Source organism: Lathamus discolor, chromosome 5 (genome assembly GCF_037157495.1).
Source record: "Lathamus discolor isolate bLatDis1 chromosome 5, bLatDis1.hap1, whole genome shotgun sequence".
In the NCBI taxonomy this organism is placed as follows: Eukaryota; Metazoa; Chordata; class Aves; order Psittaciformes; family Psittacidae; genus Lathamus; species Lathamus discolor.
In genome coordinates, this window is record NC_088888.1 from 107,115,268 (window position 1) to 107,133,907 (window position 18,640).

An 18,640-nucleotide genomic window follows, 5' to 3' on the forward strand; every position below is an offset into this window, starting at 1 on the left:
AGTTAATTACTTCTTGTTAACTGAACTAAAAACTGAACAGCAAAATATAATTAGGAACAATATAAAAGACTGCTTTAAGGACATCAACATTACATATATCTTCAATGCTGAGAGGAACCCAATACTAGAGGAAATTATTAAAACCACCAAGAGAATGGTTAGTGCTAGAAGTTACCCACAGTATGTAATACAAAAGAAAAAAAAAAAAGGATCACAGTATTTAACAGATAGAAGTGGACCTGCTTCTACACTTTTTAGTGTGCCCTGGAGATCACATGTCTGTTCAAACCCAAGTACCATACACAACCTAAGGAATGTTTCTATGGTACTTACACCCTCAGTTACTTCAGTTACTTCACTAAAAATAAAAGACCATAGAGTAAACTTAAGTTAGACATTAGGAAGAAGTTCTTTACTGTGAGGGGCTGGAACAGGCTGTCCTATCCATGGCAATGTTGAAGAGCAGGTTGGATGGGGATTTGAGCAACACAGTCTGGTGGAAGGTGCCCCTGCCCGTGGCAGGGGGGTTGAATTAGATGGTCTTTAAGGTCTCTTCCAACCCAAACCATTCTGTAATTCTATGATTCTGATTTTAGACATTTATACTCTACCTGCAGGATCCTGTCTTGTGCTGCAGGAGTTCTGGGAGTCCTTAGTGCTATGTTGTTGTTGGTCACGCTATATTCAGACAGAAGAGTGCTGGAAGCTGAATTTGTAATTCCAGATTCCTCAGCAGTTTGGCGTGCAATCTCACTCGCCTGGCCTACTTTCACGACTTCTTCAAGTTCTGTATCAGATATCTTTAAAAGAAAAAATCCCAAGCCATAGTAAAATAAAATACAATCACGAGATCCACTTGATAAAACAGAACTCATTGACTGGCATTGGTCTTTTAAGTTATTTATTGATCAATGAACGGCTTACCTGAGGAGCTGGAAGCACCAGCTTACTTCTTTTTTTGGTAAATTCTGACACTCCACTGGTCTGTAGAATAGCTGAAGGCAAGTCTGACTCTTTTTTCCGTTTCATATGTTGTTTGTCTTTTTTGCGCTCTCTTCCCTCCCTCTCACTGTCATGACAGGTAACAGAATCATTTTAGAACATTCAGAACAGCTACAAAGTAAATCAAACAAGCAATGAGCAAAAATGCTGTATGTTATCTCAAATGCTGTATGTTAACTATCAAAAGCTGGATATGCTGAAATAAAACATGTTGCAGGAAGAGTGAACCACCTTGTGGAGCAGAAGTTAAGTCATTAAATATGGTCTACAGATCTTGCAGCAGAACCTACAAGGCAGTATAACGCTTCTAAATTCTGGAATTAGGCAACAGGTGGTTGCTTCAGCTACAATCAACAGCATCACTGGAACAAGAAAAAAATGTCAATCCAAGAATGCAGACAACAAGAATCAGAGGATGTGAACAGTCCCTTTTCTCCAGCAGCAGCTAAGGGAAGACAAACATCTTCTGTGGGATATGGGAACCAGTTTCTCTTCAGTATTTAATAAAAATGGTATTTTCTTCAAACAGCAGTGAAGTCAGTCTGTGAAATCATTAGCTTCAGTCTGAAGGTCCTGACGGACCCTCTGAACTAAGAGCCATACAGAAAGAATCGATCTTGTCACAAGCTAATGAACAAAATCATATGCAGTACTGGACCTACTCTCCCAGTAAAAAGCAGTTGGCAGAAGTAGCGGGAAATGCAATTGTATAATTAAACATGTAACATGCTGTTCATGATGAAGATAGGCATCTTATTTCTCAACTGCATTTTTTGTGGAGGGGGAGAAATTAAGCATTTCAGGAGATTCTACTTAAGAACGATTCCATCAGAAGTTAATACTACAACAAGCAACATCTACTCCTGTACGCAATCTTATTAATGTTATTCTTGAAGAAAGGACTGCAAAGCTACTGCTTACAGAAAACGAACCTCGAAAAAAATCCTAAGATTTCCATTTAAAGAGCAAGAACATGCATGAGGAACTTTATGCTCATGGATAAAAAAGGTCAACTGGGCCTTTTAGAAAGATAAAAAGTAAAGACTGAAAAAGTAAAAGCAACCTTTCTGTCCTACAGAAAATACAACTCCTGCCCATATCATACTTCAGGCATTTTCAGGACCTGACATATCTGTGTATGTACACATATATACACACACACATATATATATGAAGTTGTTTTTTTTTCAAATATACTATTTTCTCCATAGTATAATGCACACTTACGATCTTAATTCTCCATCCAGGTCTTGCTGACGTAGCTTTCTGAAATCTGCATCCAGAGACTGGTAGTTTTCCTCTGATGTGTCATAAAAACCAGGGGCAGGCTTCTTTTCAAATGGGATTTCTGCATTGTAATCCACACCTCTCTTCTTTTTTCTTTTCTTCTGAATTTCAATTCCAGCAGCCCGAAGTTCTCGTCTTTTCTGGAGAGCAGCAAGCCGCCTATAGTAACAGTAACACCATGCGATTTAAAGTGCATACCATATACTAAGGTCTGGTACTACTTTAACAGGTTGCTGCTGAGATAGGGTTATACATATTTCCACAAGAATAAAGCTATTGTCACAAATAATAAAAAATACCTGATTCTGCAATGGCTTAAGGCTGTAACAGACTTTATGCATTGTAAATGCTCCAAAGACAGCAAAAGCAGTCTCAATATACAGAACTAAGTTTACCTAGCTTCCTCCAGCTGCTTCTCTCTTGCTTTCCTTTTGGCCTTCTTTCCCTGTGTATTAGCCAGACGAGCTCTAGCTTCAGAGAGCATTTCAAGTTCATCTAAAATAGTACAGACAAATACAGGGAGTAAGGGAAAAAATGACATTAAGATCAGAAAGCAATCTTTAAAAACTGAATCAGTGCTTTTACAGGCACTCTGAAAGACTGGGTTGCCCAAGGAAGTTGTGAATGCTCCATCCCTGGCGGTGCTCAAGGCCAGGTTGGACAAAGCCTTGGGTGACACAGCTTAGTGTGAGGTGTCCCTGCCCATGGCAGGGGGGGTGGAACTAGATGATCTTAAGGTCCTTTCCAACCCTAACTATTCTATGATTCTATAACTGATAAACTAGTTTTCTCCAAGTTGCCCCAATATATTTTCTGAATCACTGGCCAAATGAAATAAAGACTTCAAGAAAAAAATGCCTTATGTTGAAAATTATTCAAAATCTACAGCAAATCAAAATGTCTACATAAAGAGGCAAACTGACCACACCAATGAAATTATATTTCAATCACATCTTCATCTGAGAGGACTGCTGTTAGAGACCTTGTCAATTTTATTTATATCCACATACAAGACTGCTATGTATGTGACCCTGTGACTCTTGAAAACCACTGTTAGTTCATTAACGGAATTTCAGCAATGTTCATTTTTTAGTTTATAACATTGCTATGTGCAAGAAAAAAGATAGTCATGTAGTCCTTCTGTGCTTCTGCGTGGATTCATCAGGAAGGTATGAGCTGATGGGAAAAGATGAAGATACAGAAATAAGAATGGCAAACGCGCAGAGCATTTGTCAAGCAAAGAACAGTCAGTCGTGGTTAAGAGATGATGAAGACAATTTCAACACCAGAAAACACACCAAGGAAAAGGAAACTGGAAAAGTATAGCTGACTGGCCAGATACAGAAATAAGACAAGCCCTGTAAGAAAAAAATGATCTGCGGGGGGAGGGAAAAAATACAAGAGAAACCCAGGGTTGTTTCTCTTTCCAAAGAAACAACAAAAAAGAGATCACATTTCTGTCAGAAACGGCAAACAAACTCCTATCTTACCCTCATCCATGTCAATAGGATCTGGCCTGGCTGGTTTAGTTTCTGGATTTGGATCAATTTCTCCAGGTTTAAGTTTCCGAGGATCATCAGCAGTTTCTTCCTCATTGTCTCTTTGAGCAGCTTTGTCCCTAAAAATGCATTTTATGAATGTGACAATCAGCTCTTTGTTTCCCCCAGTGTCATAATAACCATTAGGTCCCCAAAGACTGATCAAAAAAGGGTAACCTCGTACTACTTACCAGACATTAAGCTTGTTATATAACTACTGCAGAAAAAAAATCATCTACATGGTACAGTTACATAATCTTTAATCAGAAATTAGACAACGTAGTATCACATTTCAATAAAATATTGTATAAAACACAATATTGATAAAGCTAATAGTAAAGAACTCTCCTCAAACAGTGCGACCAAAAAAAAATGAGTTTCCCATTATATATTACACTAAACCAATCACACCAGAATTAAGCAAGATCATGAGGAAAAGAACACTTTCCTTCTTTTCTCACAGCCTAAAGAAACCCTCTATAGCATAGAGATGAGAGATGCACATTCAGCCATTTCAACAATATGTGGTTTGTCTTTTTTTTCTTCTGTCACACACCCACACATGTTGATCAACCACTCAAAAAATACCCAAATAAACCTCAAATATAAGCCCATTAAACGCATCAATCTTGACACTCTTCTAGCCAGAAGGACCAGAAGCAAGAAAATATACACCTATCTCTATTCAAGCCTGTTCTCTGGGTTCCAAAAGCTTCTTCTTTCAAGCCAGACATGCTGACTGAAAAGAAATGGTCCTTAACAATTTGCTTACAAAAGAACTGTCAGCTTGATACCACCAGCACCATGGTAGAAGGTAACGACACACTCCTACAACAAACTCGACAGATTTGCTTGGTATGCACCTCTAGCAAAACAGTAACTCACAGCAGAAATTCATAGTGCTCCAAACACTGTGCAGCAGTTCTCCCAATAATTGGGGCAATAGTTCTCCACTGGGTTGGCATCAGCTTGGCCAGGTGCAAGAGTTTCTCCTCCTCTTCCCGTGACCACTCCGTCTTTTTGATGCTTGGGTCTAGCCATTCATACCTGTTAAAAAGTGGAAAAAAAAAAAAAATCAGGATGACAGATCAGTCATCTTACTGATCTCAAACTGTGCCAGTACTGTTACCTTTATACACAAGTACTGTCATAAATATGCTTAATATGCACATGTTGCCCCCAGAAGCTGCGGCTGCCCCATCCCTGGCCGCGTTCAAGGCCAGGTTGGATAGGACCTGGAGCAACCTTGTTAGTAGAAGTGTCCCTGTCCATGGCAGTGGGGTTGGAACGAGATGACCCTTAAGGTCTCTTCCAACCCAAACCATTCTCTATGCACAGTTCAACAGCCAAGAAACTAAGTCTAACTCTCAAACAGTCTGAATTAGTTTTACGCTTCTGTTTTTTCAATATGAAGTTAAATTCCATGGTGCAATATCTAAACATTTATCTTCAAGCCAACCTATCGTTATGAAAAATTAGGAAATTATCTTTAAGATAAATTAATATCCTGCAGTTTTACTTCCTTGGTGATTCTGATTAAAAATGTGCAAATAGAGGGGGGGAAAAAGCATGTGCACAGTTTTAAGTGATCCTGCATTTGCTAACACTGCAGTCACTGGCAAAGAGAACATTTGGCTACTTTTGTTCAGTTACTTTCAAGCAACAGGAATTTGAAATATCCACAAGAGCAGAAATCAAACAAACTTAAAACTATTGTTGCTTTATGGACATAAATTTATCTGTGGTAATTTCTCAATTCTCACTAATTATAAATCTCTCATTCCCAGTCATGGCACTTCTCACTTACCATCTGGCTTTGCACTGCTTTGCTGATTTTCTATGCAATAAAGATGCAATACGAGACCACTGGTTTTTGCCATATTTCATCACAGCTGCTTTCAAAATTTCATCCTTAAAAAACATAATAAAAAATAGTTACAGATCACAAGAAATTGCAAAAGAGAAAGTCTGAGCTCAAGCAGAGAAGATCACCATGGCTGTCATCCCACAGGCTTGTCATGAAAGGAAGACTTGGACGACTCAATATGAGTTACCAGCAAGCTTCGTTTATTGCAAGTCTTAACACCTATTTATATGGTTTCTAACTAGGTCACACATATTTTGTTAGATACAATGTAGCTTTACAAGGACACTGTTTATGGTTTCTAATCAAGTTATACATATTCTGCTAGATACAATGTAACTTCCCGAGGATGCTGTGTCCTTGGTGATAACTTGCTGCTCCCTTTTCCTCCTGGTCTTAAACCTGTTGATTGTGGTGTTTACCACATTCCTGCTCCACCAGCTGCAGCATGTCTATGTGACCCTTTTTGACAAGCCATTCCCCCACAGAGAAAGTCTGAGCTCAAGCAGGGAAGATCACCATGGCTGTCATCCCACAGGCTGACCCAGTTCTTATCCACATTTTATTCTCAAGATGAATGAGGATTTGTATTTCACAGGCCAATTAAATTAATAAAGATTAAATGAAAAAGACACATGATGATGATTGTGGTCAGCTTTACAGATCCAACAGATCTTCCAAAACAATGACTTTCAATGCTCTCTAATGTTCAGTTTTTAAAGGTTCTGTATGACACAACATTTAGAAAGAAAAATACAGAACTAACAATTACCTCTTGGTGGCTTTCTTCAAAGAATACCATAAAATCATAACCTTTTTACATCTTTTAATGCAAATGGAATATTTACCTACTAATGAAATATGCTGTTAAAAAGATAATAATACTTGATAGTAAATTTCTCTTTTACACGTAAACATCTTAAAACAAATCACTTGAATGTTCAGAATGTAACATTCAAAAGTTCTGATCCCAAAACCTATAAACCTAGGGGGATAAAAAAGTAAAAATGTAATGGATTCAGCTTGGGAGCCAGATGGTTCATACACATCAAAGAGCGCATTGAGATTTGATCAAAAGCTAGAAGCCCTATCAGTTGGCTGTCAATCCATCTACCAGTCTCCCCCCTCCTGCCACCCTGATAAATGGGTTCATTATTTCTGGTTTCCTCACAGGTCAGAAAGTGGTATTTTAAATGCACCAAAGCTATTCTGCAGCCTTGTCAAGCACAGATGTTCCTCTTCTGTATCCAGTAAGTACTTGTAGCTGCATTCAGAATCCGTTCAGCTGTACTACGCAGATGCTAGTCATCACTGGCAGATACTGTGGCTCAGCACAGACATCTCTCGGAGCATACAGCGGCTTTATCTGTAAGATGATGATGAGCTCTGGCTTGAACTGCTACAGGAAGCAATTAATGTAATTTCTATCAAAAAATAATAATAAATCCTCTTGTGTTTGGTTGTTGGTTTTTTTCTTTTATTTATTTACTTGGTGCTATGTAGCATACAGCAGCCATACTGATGACATTAGCAAGTATTTTTGCAAGAAATGAGTTATTTTACAAATGATCTGATATCAACTGGTTCCACTTTCTATATTTTTAGTCTTGTACGTATAATCAAAACATTAATTAAAAAAAATATAATATAGTACCAAAAGAGAGCAATTTCATCTCTGGTACACAAAAGCAGTGAAACAATGATGTGTTTACACACTGTTGTATCTCTTAACGGTCACCAGAATAAGTCAATTTTGGAAGACCCTAGGAATGGTGTCAGCATACAACAGTTCTTCCTGTCCCCTGCGGACCCCCAATTTAGCCACTTCCTGGCATATAGCTGGTAACATCACAAGTGGTTAAAAACACATACAGCACTTAGTCCATTATTAAAGGCTAGATTGGATGGAGCTTTGAGCAACATGGGCTAGTGAAAGGTGTCCCTGCCTATGATAGAGGGTTGGAACCACGTAAGATTTAAGGTTCCTTCCAACACATTCTGTGATCTATTATTTTTCTCACTGCTTTTTGGAACTAGGTACACGCCTAGTGTTCAGGGTATATGGGGGTGGAGTTCTGCACCTTAGTGTCAGGTAAAACCTTTTACTTTAAACATGCATCTAATAAAGCTGACATTCTTAACTTCTCGTGTTGTTATTTTCCTTTTCATGACCAACTGCAGTTTTGAAAGCACGTGGTGGCAAAGCTGAGAAAAGAGTGTGGGTTTTTCTTTTTCTTTGTGAACAACACATATATTTGTGGGTACAACACACATCGGCCTGCAGATGAAGAGGTTGTACCCATCCTCATTCTCGCATCTGGAAGGGTCTTGAAAGGCAAAACATTCCAGCTGCGTCATACCCATAGAGACGAAAAACCCTAACTGTGCAGTACAAGATACACTCCAGCCTGCAAAAGGGACATCTCCAGGGACAACATGACCAACGCACTCCCGGCAGCTGCCGAGACGACGGTTCCTCGGAGGGAGGAGGAGGGGGGGAAGGGGGAGAGAAGGACACGACACACGCATGCCTGAGCTGCGTGTCCTCCCCAAAGCGCCTCTTTCAAGAGAAACAACACGGACCTGACGAGCAAGGACAAGCAGGAAGGCAGGCTGCCAAGGGGCCAAGCCACCAGGGCAATGTGTCTGCAGACGCCTAACCATCTAAATCCCCTCTCTCCATCCTGAAGAGACCCAGTATCTCCCGCAACTCCACGCTGTTACACCACGCACCAATACACGAACGCCCCGCGCATGCGCGCCACGACCCCTCATCAGCGCCTGCGTACTCGTGCAGAACAGGCCGCCCCCCCACAAGCCTCCGAGGCTCCCCCCCCGGGATTAAAGCGAGCGTAGACCTACCTCGGTGTTCCGCCACACACCGCCTTTTATCATAATCCGCGGCATCTTGGCGGCGAAGGGGCTGGCAGTGCTGCACAGACAAAGCAGCGAGGGAAAGGAACGGACCACCGCTCGCCTCACAGGAGCCCGCCGGCACTCCGCCCAGGCGCCCTCCGCGGGGAAGTGTCGTTCTCTGCGCAGGCGCACAGAGGCGAAGGAAGCGGGGGGGAGCTGGCTGCTCTGCGCATGCGTAGGCAGCGGGGACCTGTACTTTCTCTGCGGGTGTGGTCTGGAGGCGCTTTGCTGCTAGCGCCCCCCTGCGGGCCGGAGGTGCGCACAGCGCGGAGGGGAACAGACATAAATGCGGGAACAAAAGTAGAAGCTGCACTTCAAGTGCGTTTTCTTAATTTGAAAAAAATAAAAACCAACCCACATGCATTTTCTGCAGCCCAAATGGAAACTGAAAGCAGCATCCAGCAATGTAAAAAACCATGCTGTTATTCCCTTCCTTCCACTGTAGATACACCTGGGTGGTGGTGAACAATATAGCAGCATGGTCTGATTCACCTGTGCTCATTTACTTATTGTGCTTAACTGTTATCCACTTATTTAGTAGATGTATAGCAGATAAAATAACACCCATTTGCTCAAGTTCTCAGTAAGTGTGATTTCCTGGTATATGTCATTGTTTTATCTAAATTCAAGGTGTGTCCATAAAAGAAAATAAAGCAATCTCTTTTTCTGCTGAAATAGAAAACAGGATTTAGGAAAGGCTTTGAGTTCTGTTAAAACTCTGAAAGAATAAAAGATCATACTTTAAATTAGCAATAATAATAATAAATTCAAGAATAGCCTATGTCCTTATTTAAAAAGGATTACACCCTTACATTTAAATTTCTCTACCCTGGCAGACTAAGAATCACTTTTCTTTCCCAAAAGTGCAGTTCAGTGCACAAGAAGCACAGAGGAACCTCAGAAGTCAAACATTTTATTTTTATTAGAGGCAACCACCTGGAATAATCTTTTTTACAAACTTAACAAGCTCCATGTGAAAGTATCCCCCCCTTGTTCTTTATTACAACTAAAAGAAACTTATGCTGTTTACAAAGTCTTTAAAAAAATTTCTTCAATGAATTTAACTGCCTTAAATTGGGGTCCCTTCACTACTGTATACCAAACTTCTAAAGAATTATTCTCTATCATATTCGGCTTTCCTAATCACATCAGATACACAGGCTTACAATTCTCTCCACCATTTTTGTTTCTTCTTTGTACCTGTTCTTTTGAATTTTTCTTCAAATAAATGACTGGTAGTGTACAGTAAGGTAAAAATTCCTCCACAGTTGTGTAACTGTTCATATTTCTCAGAAATGCTTTTCTTTATTCATGTCAGGATAACGTTGTTCTTTCTTACAACTGTATTAGGTGGTCAGCTCAGTTGTTCCAAGATCTCAATCACTCATTCCTGGCTTGTAGTAAAAATGTGTAACCATCAGGGCTCACAGTCATTGATACTTACTTGTCTGATTTACTACAAAGAACTAGATCATTTAAATAGCTTTGCTGATCTGGCCTTAACTACACGCTTCTATTCATGAATTTTGATCCACACTTGGAAAACTGCATTCCAAATTACAAAATGGCTGTGAGACCTCTGGAGTTAACCTGGTCCAAGGCCTGGTACAGCAGGGACACACAGTAGGGCTGCCCAGACCCCACTTCCAGGTGGCTTCCAAGGATATCTGAAGAGGGGGACTCCACTACCTCTATCAGCAACTGCTTCCAACCCATCTTCTACATTACCAGAAAGCCTCTGCAAAATAATATCTATATTTATAAAGAAAAACATATATTTGAGAGCACTAAAGACATAGTGGTAGCTTCATGTTTCCATTCTCTAAATTAAGCTGTAGATTTACTCTGCTGCTTCATGGACTGAACTGTAACATGAGGGGTGACTTGAGCCAGTCCTCTGCTACTGCCTTCCTTGGATAACACCCCTGTTACCAATACCACTGAACATGATACATCCAGCGATGTCCACACAGAGCTTCTCAGAGCATGCAACTCTATAAACCAAAAATTCATCTATATTTGAATATAAAGCAGAAAAAGCATCCATCTGTCTGTTACCACGGTAACAACTGTTGTTCAGCACAAGAGATCCTTACGCATGGTGCTGTAGATGCACAGGAGAGCTCTTTAACAAAATAAATTTTATAGTTCAAGATATTGCTAATTCTCAATATATCATGAAGGGCTTAAATTAACAGAAGTTCTTTGAAAAGTATGGTATTGTCTATTTTAAGAAACAGAATGCAGTAACTATCACCCTGAGAAAAGATGAAGCATTTCAGACTAGATTAACATTACACATTCACAAAAAAATTGAAGATCAGTTTAAGGATTCCCAGTATCATAAAATATTTAATTAAGGACAGTATCACCATTTCTGTCAGACTACTCAAAGGAATTATCAGAAGTACAGTCAAGATAATCGTTTAACCAACCTTTCATGTATACACACACACAGTAAACATAACCCTGTAATCAAGCACTGACACAAATCTTTTTTCTGCAATTTTGTGAGTTGTTTGTTTTTTTTTTCTTGCAACACTTGCAAGAGAACCTGCAAGTAGTAAAGGAAAGTTTCAGCAGATGGGAGACAGCACTAAGCCTTGAAACACAATGTCAGTTTTTAAATTAAAAGCTTTTACTACAAAATATAATGCGCACTTCCTTTCCCCCTTTAAACATTCTTTCAGTTAGTAAAGTTTTGGGGGTCTTTTAAGAAAAAAACTGGCACAGAGTAACTGCTTTAAACTGATGGACATATAAAATCATAATTGACCTCATAACCTTAAGTTACCCAGGCACAAAAAAGCACCTCCAATATCTTCTTTAGCACAGCCTGTGCTAGAAAAGGAGCTGTTGCAAAAAACTGGAGCAAGCCAGTACCCCAAGTTTCACCCTCTGGACCAAAACACCAGATGCATCCATTACCAGTCATTGTTCTGGGGACAGCAGAAGAATGGAAAGCAAAGAACAAACTCAGGACATGCAAATTTGTTTAGAACCAGGTGCCAACTTGCAATTCCCAAGATTATACTTCAAGCTCATGTTGCCACTTATGCTGTTCCAGAAGTTTTTTGGTAGGCAGCATCACATTACACTTCCCACACTTGTGCTTTCTTTTGTGTGTTTTCACATGCTTTTGGAAAGCACATTTATCAAATGTTGAAAACTTACACCTTCTGCAGTGCAACTTTAAATGAGTCACCAAGTGGCGCTTCAGGTGGCTTGATGTGCGGAAAGCGACAGCACACTGACTGCATTTGTATGGCTTTTCCCCTGTGTGAATCCTCATGTGTGGCTTCAGGTTTCCATTGTGGAGTGTGCAATAGCCACACTCCTTGCAAGTGTATGTTTTGACAGGTAGCTGCTTTTGTTCATAGAAACAGCCAGTAGATGAGCTTTCCCCACAAGAGTGTGAAGCCAGATGCCGTTTCAAGGACAGCCACTTGTTTGTGGAATAGTCACAGTTCCTGCACTTGAGATAATCTGAATTATAATGCATGACTCTGTGTCTTCTAAGGTGACTGGAAGTACGAAACTTCTTCTGACAAACACTGCAGCTATAAGGTCTCTCACCTGTGTGAGTTCTTATATGTAGTTTAAGATTACTTAAAATGTAAGTAGCATACTCACACTCTGCACACTGATAGTATCGCGGCTGACTCTGTCCTAGCAAATCATTCCCTTCGCCCCCCTGGACATATGGCTGTAGTCCACAGACTTCTGAATCAAGGAGGGAATGGACATTTTTTGACCCTTCCAAGGAACCAAAATCTCTTTCTGGACACACACCTACAACCATGTCACGATGACATTCAAGATCCTCTAAACAACTATCTACACAGAAGCAACGGCCAAACTCATATCCATTCTTTACGTGAATTAGGCTGTGTTTCTGCAAATCATCTGCTGTTTTAAACACCTTATTGCATTCTTCACACACAAACGGTCTTTCATTTGTATGTAATTTCAGGTGCAGCCTAAAGTTGCTATAAACAGTGGTAGCATAACTACAGTGTTGGCACCTGTATGTTTTGAATGCAGACAAACTGGAAGGCCACATCACCTTTAGGTTTTCCACATATTTACAATATACATCATTATCTTGAACTTGTGAATGAGAGGCCTTGGAGCTGAAGAGAGGCTCACCTTTACAGATGACAGATTCCATATGGTGTGAATTCAGAGGAACTTCAGATCTATTCCCCATAGGTAAGCTGCTGCTTCCATGGCTGTTTTCAGAGAATTTCTTTCTAGAGCGCATTTTCTTATTATCCTGCACATTATTTTCCTGCTTGCAACCTACTGCTGAAGCCAGCATTCTCCCACCAAGACAATCATTTTCTTTACCACCAGAAAGAGACAGAGAAACAGTCTCCTCCGAATCAGTGTCAGCTCTGCATACTTTTCTTTTATGATATTCACTACTCTGATTTGTATAACCATTAGCCCTAAACTGTTCATGAAATTTCTGATGAAAACTGAGATGTCCTTTAGTGTAAAATACCATGTTACACTCATCACATGTGTAACTCTTTACAGATCTTTGAGTTCTCTTTCTTCTAGTTGCCAAGTCAACTTGCTGCCCTTGGCAAGTTTCCTTCCCTGCATGTAATCTTCTGTGTCTCTTTAATGCTGTAGTGCTTGTGAAATTTGACTGGCAGAACTCACAAGAATACGGTCTAGCCCCTGTGTGTATGTAGCTATGCCTTACCATGCTTGCAAAATACAATGAAAAAAACGTGCAAAACCTGCACTGATACAGCTTATATCCAGCATGCCAGTAGATGTGATTCAACAAATAGGATAAGCTAATGCAGGAATAATCACATTGCGGACACTGGTAGGGTGGTCTCTCTTTATGTCCCTTCATGTGATTAATAAAAACCCTAGGATTTGATGAAGCAAAGAAACAAATTCTGCAGGAAAAACTAACTGGTCCACTCAGAGGTGTAAAGTCCCTTTCTATTTTGCTGAAAAGTTTATTGTATTTACTTTCTTTTTTCTTGGTCTCAGATTGTCGTTCTTCAGATCTTCTCTGCCCAACTTTTCTCGCTTTCTTTCTATTTTTTCTTGCTTGCTTTCTATTTTTTCTTGCATTTTTCAACCTAGTTATTTTCTTATGAAGCTTAAGGTGGTTCTTAAGGTTGACAGAAAAGAAAAAGGTTCTTTTACAAAAGCAGCATTTATACATTTTCTTACCTTTATGCGACGAATAAAGATGTTTCTTTAGATGTGCACTGCATTTATACACAGAACTACAAAACCTGCACTTGAAATTCAATCTTTCATGCTTATTTGTAGAAGAAGATGCTTTAGGAAGGGGTTTGATGGTGATAATATTATTTAGGCATGCTAAACTTTCTTGCTGGTTTTCGGACTCTTTTGGGCTTGCATGAAGAGAAATTACTTTTTGCTGCCGACGTCTTTTTTTAGGAAATGGTGATAATGTCTCATAAAGATGCTCTCCAGGAGTATTTGATTCAGCAGAAGTGGAGGCACTCATCTCCAGTTTCCCTACCTCTTGTAGCAATTCTTCTGAAGTAGTAGAACATCCATTAACAAATGGAGCAGAACAATTATAGGTAAATCCTGGTTCTTCTTTCAAGCCACGCTCCAAAAGAGAACCCAGAGTTTCATCTTCAAATTTGCTTCTCTTACCGTTACTGGCTTCATTATCTCCATTATCTGAAGAGTCAGGATCTACAGGGGAATAAAAAGTCACATGCATGACAGGTCATACAATCACCAATGTTCATGATTAACTGGTAGCAATAATCCTGAATTGTCTAACGACTTAAAATCATAGAATCACTGGATTGCTCTTCACTCCTTTTGCTTCCTTAATACTTTCCTATCTCCATTCTTTTAATGTCTCTCTTCAGTACCTAAAGGGGCTGACAAGAAATTTGGAGAGGGACATTTTACAAGAGCCTGCAGCAATACAACATGGGAGAATAGCTTTAAACTGACAGAGGGGAGATTTAGACTAAATATTAGGAAGAAGTTCTTCCCTCAGAGGGTGGTCAGGCACTGGCACAGGTTGCCCAGAGAAGCTGGCTGCCCCACCCATGGCAGTGTTCAAGCCCAGGCTGGACAGGGCTTGGAGCAACCTGGTGTAGGTGTCCCTGCCCACGGCAGGTGATTGGAACGAGATCATCTTAAAGGTCCCTTCCAAATCAAACCACACAGTGACTGTGTTCTGTGTATGCATCCACATCTCCACATCCTATCCCCACCCCCCACCAACATTTAAACATTGTTTTAAAATAAAAAATCCTAGATAGAAGCCTTCTTTCCACTTAAAGCTCTGAATTCCACTGGACAACACTGCATCCCCTATACTTTTTAGGGAACAGCTTTATGCCAAAATTCCTACAAAAGTACCCACCACCAAACTTTGCTAGGGCTCCATTCTCACAAATACGATGGCCCTTTTGCTTTTATTTTTCCTAACAAAAGGATGCCTTGCAAACTGCAGCAAAATGCAACAGTACCAACTTTAGTTTCATTATTTTTCACATGAGTCTGTGAAAGAACTAAGCATACTCCAGCCAATATTCTCTTTCTGCTGCATTTGATATTAATCCATGTTGAAATGCTTACTCTAAAATATATGGGTCTGGCATTCTTCCTATACACTTTCCTACCTATTTCAAAAACTTGAGATTTCTTAAGCTCTTGCACTAGGCTTACTAACAACTTACTTTTCATTTCAACAATAGTCTCAATCTTCTTGGGGATTTCTGGTTGTTTCTCTTGACTGCTACCATTTGCAGCACTGACAGGTTCCTCTTCATGTTTGGGTATTGCTGTCAATGTCACCTGACTGTTTGTTTTGATGGCATCATATCTACCCTCGATGCCAGCACAGAAGAGAGGAGGAATCTTCTCAGAGCTATCATCACTATCACATTCTTCTCTGCAACTGGCTTCATTTCTCTCTGTAAGCTGTGTTTTCCAAGATGATGTAGGCAACACATAATTTTGATATTCATCCATGCCTGCACCACCCCCATCAGTTAAATATAATTCGTATTCATTGCATACACTCTTGGCAACCTGTTTTTCTTCAGTGCATGTTATACTATTATCCTCATTTGAAGCAATCTTGTTTTCTTCCCAAATGCTCACACTGTTACTGTCATTTGAAGCTGTTCCATTACTTTGTAAGACAATGCTACTGTTCAAGTTCACTTCCAGCTCATCCGCCTCCTTTGACTTGGGAACCAACTCCGCCTGCTCCTCAGAGTCATCTGGGAGAAAATCATCGTCACTCAGCACAAGCACGGTGATAGGAAGAACAATTTCAAAAACATCTGACTCTGAGGACAAAAAGAAAAAAAAAAAGGTATTAATACTGTTTCCAAAATACCGCATACATTTCTGGTGTCCCCAACACAAAAAGGACACAGAACTGTTGAAGAAAGTCCAGAGGAGAGCCACAAGGATGATAAGGCAGCTAGGGCACCTTCCATATGAAGATAGGCTGAGAAAGTTGGGGCTGTTCAGCCTGTAAGGGAGACAGCTGTGTGGAGACTTCACAGCAGCCTTCCAGTATCTGAAGGGGGCCTACAAGGATGCCAGAGAGGGACTCTCCATCAGGGACAAGTGACTTGACAAGTGATAGGACAAGGGGTAACGGGTTAAAACTTGAACAGTTTAGATGAGCTCTCAGGCAGAAGTTCTTTACTGTGAGGATGGTGAGGCCCTGGCACAGGTTGCCCAGAGAAGCTGTGGCTGCCCCATCCCTGGCAGTGTTCAAGGCCAGGTTGGACGGCGCTTTGAGCAACCTGCTCTATTGGAAGGTGTCCCCGTCCGTGGCAGAGGATTGGAACTGGATGAGCTTTAAGGTGCCTTCCAACGCAAACCATTCCCTAATTCTACGGCCGCCACTGCGCCGCACACCGTCCACTGTGCAGGCCCAGGCGCAAGACCAAGCCGCCGCCGTACGGGCCCCGAGCACGGATACGATCGGGAGAAGCGTTTTCCAGGCCCCGCTGGATCTCTACGAGGGAAGCGGGCACCTACCGCTATCGTCCGCCGGCTCCGAGCTCCCCTGCGTCACCGACATTCTGCTGCCTTCTCCAGCCCACTGCCGCTGTCAACCCTACAGGCCTACGCACAAGGCCGCAGCGACACCCTCCATCCGTCCGCGCACACAAGAAAGCATAGCACAATGCGGCCCGGAACGCTACTTCCCAGCGGCCAGCGGGAGGAGATGGGAGGGGCGTACGCAGCTGCCGCTTCCTGATTGGAGGAAGAGGCCAGGGGGCGTCGCCTGAGAAGGGGTGGGGTGTCCGGTTTCCCGAGGGAGCTGCGCAGTTGTGTTTGTGGTTTCGGTGGTGGTAGTTTCGGCTGCGTTAGAACTTGGTTTAATCACCCAGTGCCTGGACTAGAATACCTCAGCCGTGAGCAGGGAGGGGTTTTCGAAAGCTTTGTAAAATCTCTGCGCGTTTTAAGCAAAACAAAAAGAGGATAGCCCATCAGCCGGGCGGTGGAGGGCTCAGACCTCCGCGCCCCGAGCGTTCCTACCCTCCGCGGCAGAAATGCGACAGGTTCTCGCAGGGATCTCCTCGTGATGTTTGCTTTGGTCCTGCTGCTGAGGAGGGGAGGTGGAAAAAAACGGGCAGGGCAGAGACTTGCAGACCGGAGCTGAGGACATACTTGCTGGTGAGAGTAGGCAAGCTGCAAGGTGGCCTGAGCAGCTTACCCGGAAGCTGTTTCCAGGATGTTATGTACAAATTTTCAGAGGTGTTCATTCAGGAATGAGGTTCAAGTGTGTTGGTGAGGGTTTGGGCTCAGAGGTGAGTCTTCTAAGGGCACACGGAGGAGTTTCATGATCAGTGAACAGTGTCTCGGGGCTTAAAGACTGCTTTGCCTCACTCTTGCTTGCTCTGTGCCAGCTCCTTGCTAACTCAGCTTATAAACCAAAGAAAAAGTCATTGTGTCACTAGGCCCAAAGGATTTCACAGAATGTAAATTACAGTAGTGGGTTTGGTTATGATAAGAGTTATTTTTTTTTTTGCTAGCAGATAGTATAGTGCCGTGTTTTGTGTTTGTGACCAAAACAGCACTGATAATGCACCAGTATTTCAGCTGCTCTTTGCACAACATCAAGGCCTTCTCTGTTTCCAGCTTTGCCCAGCTGTAAAGCAGGCTGAGGTAGGCAAGAGGCTGGGATGGGACTCAGCCAGGACAGCTGACCCCAGCTCCCCACAGGAGTTTGATCCAAGTGACCCACAGGGTCATTCTAGACTGTATGACTACCTGGTGTGTTATTAACACAGTTTAGTTACAAATCTAAAACAGAGCACCTTGCAAGCAGCTATGGGGAAAGTTAACACCATTCCAGCTGGAGCAGTGCAGGTGCTGATGGCCATCTAACAGAGGAGTAGGAGATTTTGTTCATTTTTAATTTACTGCCCGGCTCTCCATGTTCTGGGGCTGTTGATAGAAAAAACAGCACAGGAAGGTAAACTGAAATAAAATCAGTAATGAGAGTAAAACTGGTTATATTTGCCTTGAAAGGACAGTTCTCAACTGGTCCGATAAGCTCACATGTGCTGCCAGAACTTGCAGTCCCTTATAGCGAGGTAAGGATGCAGTGAATCCTTCGTGCAAGGCCTGAGGAAAAAGTGTTGGGGTTTATTGAATCTATGGCTCCACTAAATGGGAGGCTGCTGCAGCTCCTCACTGCCAGATCCAGCCAGCAGTAAGGCTGAGGATGTACTGCCAAAAGGCACTCATGTTCATACACCCAGCATACAATATACAGATTTAAATATACATACACATGCATGTATGTGTGTAATAATAATCAGCCACACAGATTAACTCAGATGGAAAATACAAAGCACTCAGACAAATACAAGAGGTATTGGTGCCCTGATCCTGTTCCTCCTCACTGCCTGAACATGCTGGATTCTGCTAATGGAATAGGCATGCATACATCTATAAATATGCATACTATATATATATGTGTATATATATACCCATAGTAAGGATCATTGCAATAGCTGGTGGGGTGCTC

General features: G+C 41.5%; 2 protein-coding genes across 2 annotated transcripts in view; both read right to left on the bottom strand.

Moving 5' to 3' along the window:
- The window catches only part of CDC5L (cell division cycle 5 like), a 33,518-nt gene extending 24,781 nt beyond the window's left edge, over positions 1-8,737 (bottom strand). Inside the window, exons 1-8 of the mRNA XM_065681819.1 lie at positions 8,554-8,737; positions 5,635-5,738; positions 4,713-4,874; positions 3,780-3,907; positions 2,685-2,784; positions 2,230-2,448; positions 925-1,069; positions 612-800 (exon numbers count right to left, since the gene is read on the bottom strand). Of these exons, the coding sequence (XP_065537891.1) occupies positions 612-800; positions 925-1,069; positions 2,230-2,448; positions 2,685-2,784; positions 3,780-3,907; positions 4,713-4,874; positions 5,635-5,738; positions 8,554-8,598 (1,092 nt within the window). The 5' untranslated portion in view covers positions 8,599-8,737. The remainder of the gene's footprint in view (positions 1-611; positions 801-924; positions 1,070-2,229; positions 2,449-2,684; positions 2,785-3,779; positions 3,908-4,712; positions 4,875-5,634; positions 5,739-8,553) is intronic.
- Positions 8,738-9,511: 774 nt separating this feature from the next.
- On the bottom strand, positions 9,512-16,809 carry LOC136015631 (zinc finger protein 493-like). The gene is made up of 3 exons (XM_065681820.1): positions 16,639-16,809; positions 15,315-15,932; positions 9,512-14,310 (listed from the first exon to the last, which is right to left on the bottom strand). Exons 1-3 carry the CDS (start codon positions 16,679-16,681, stop codon positions 11,636-11,638), a joined length of 3,336 nt encoding a protein of 1,111 aa, XP_065537892.1. The 5' UTR covers positions 16,682-16,809; the 3' UTR covers positions 9,512-11,635.
- Positions 16,810-18,640: the final 1,831 nt, after the last annotated feature.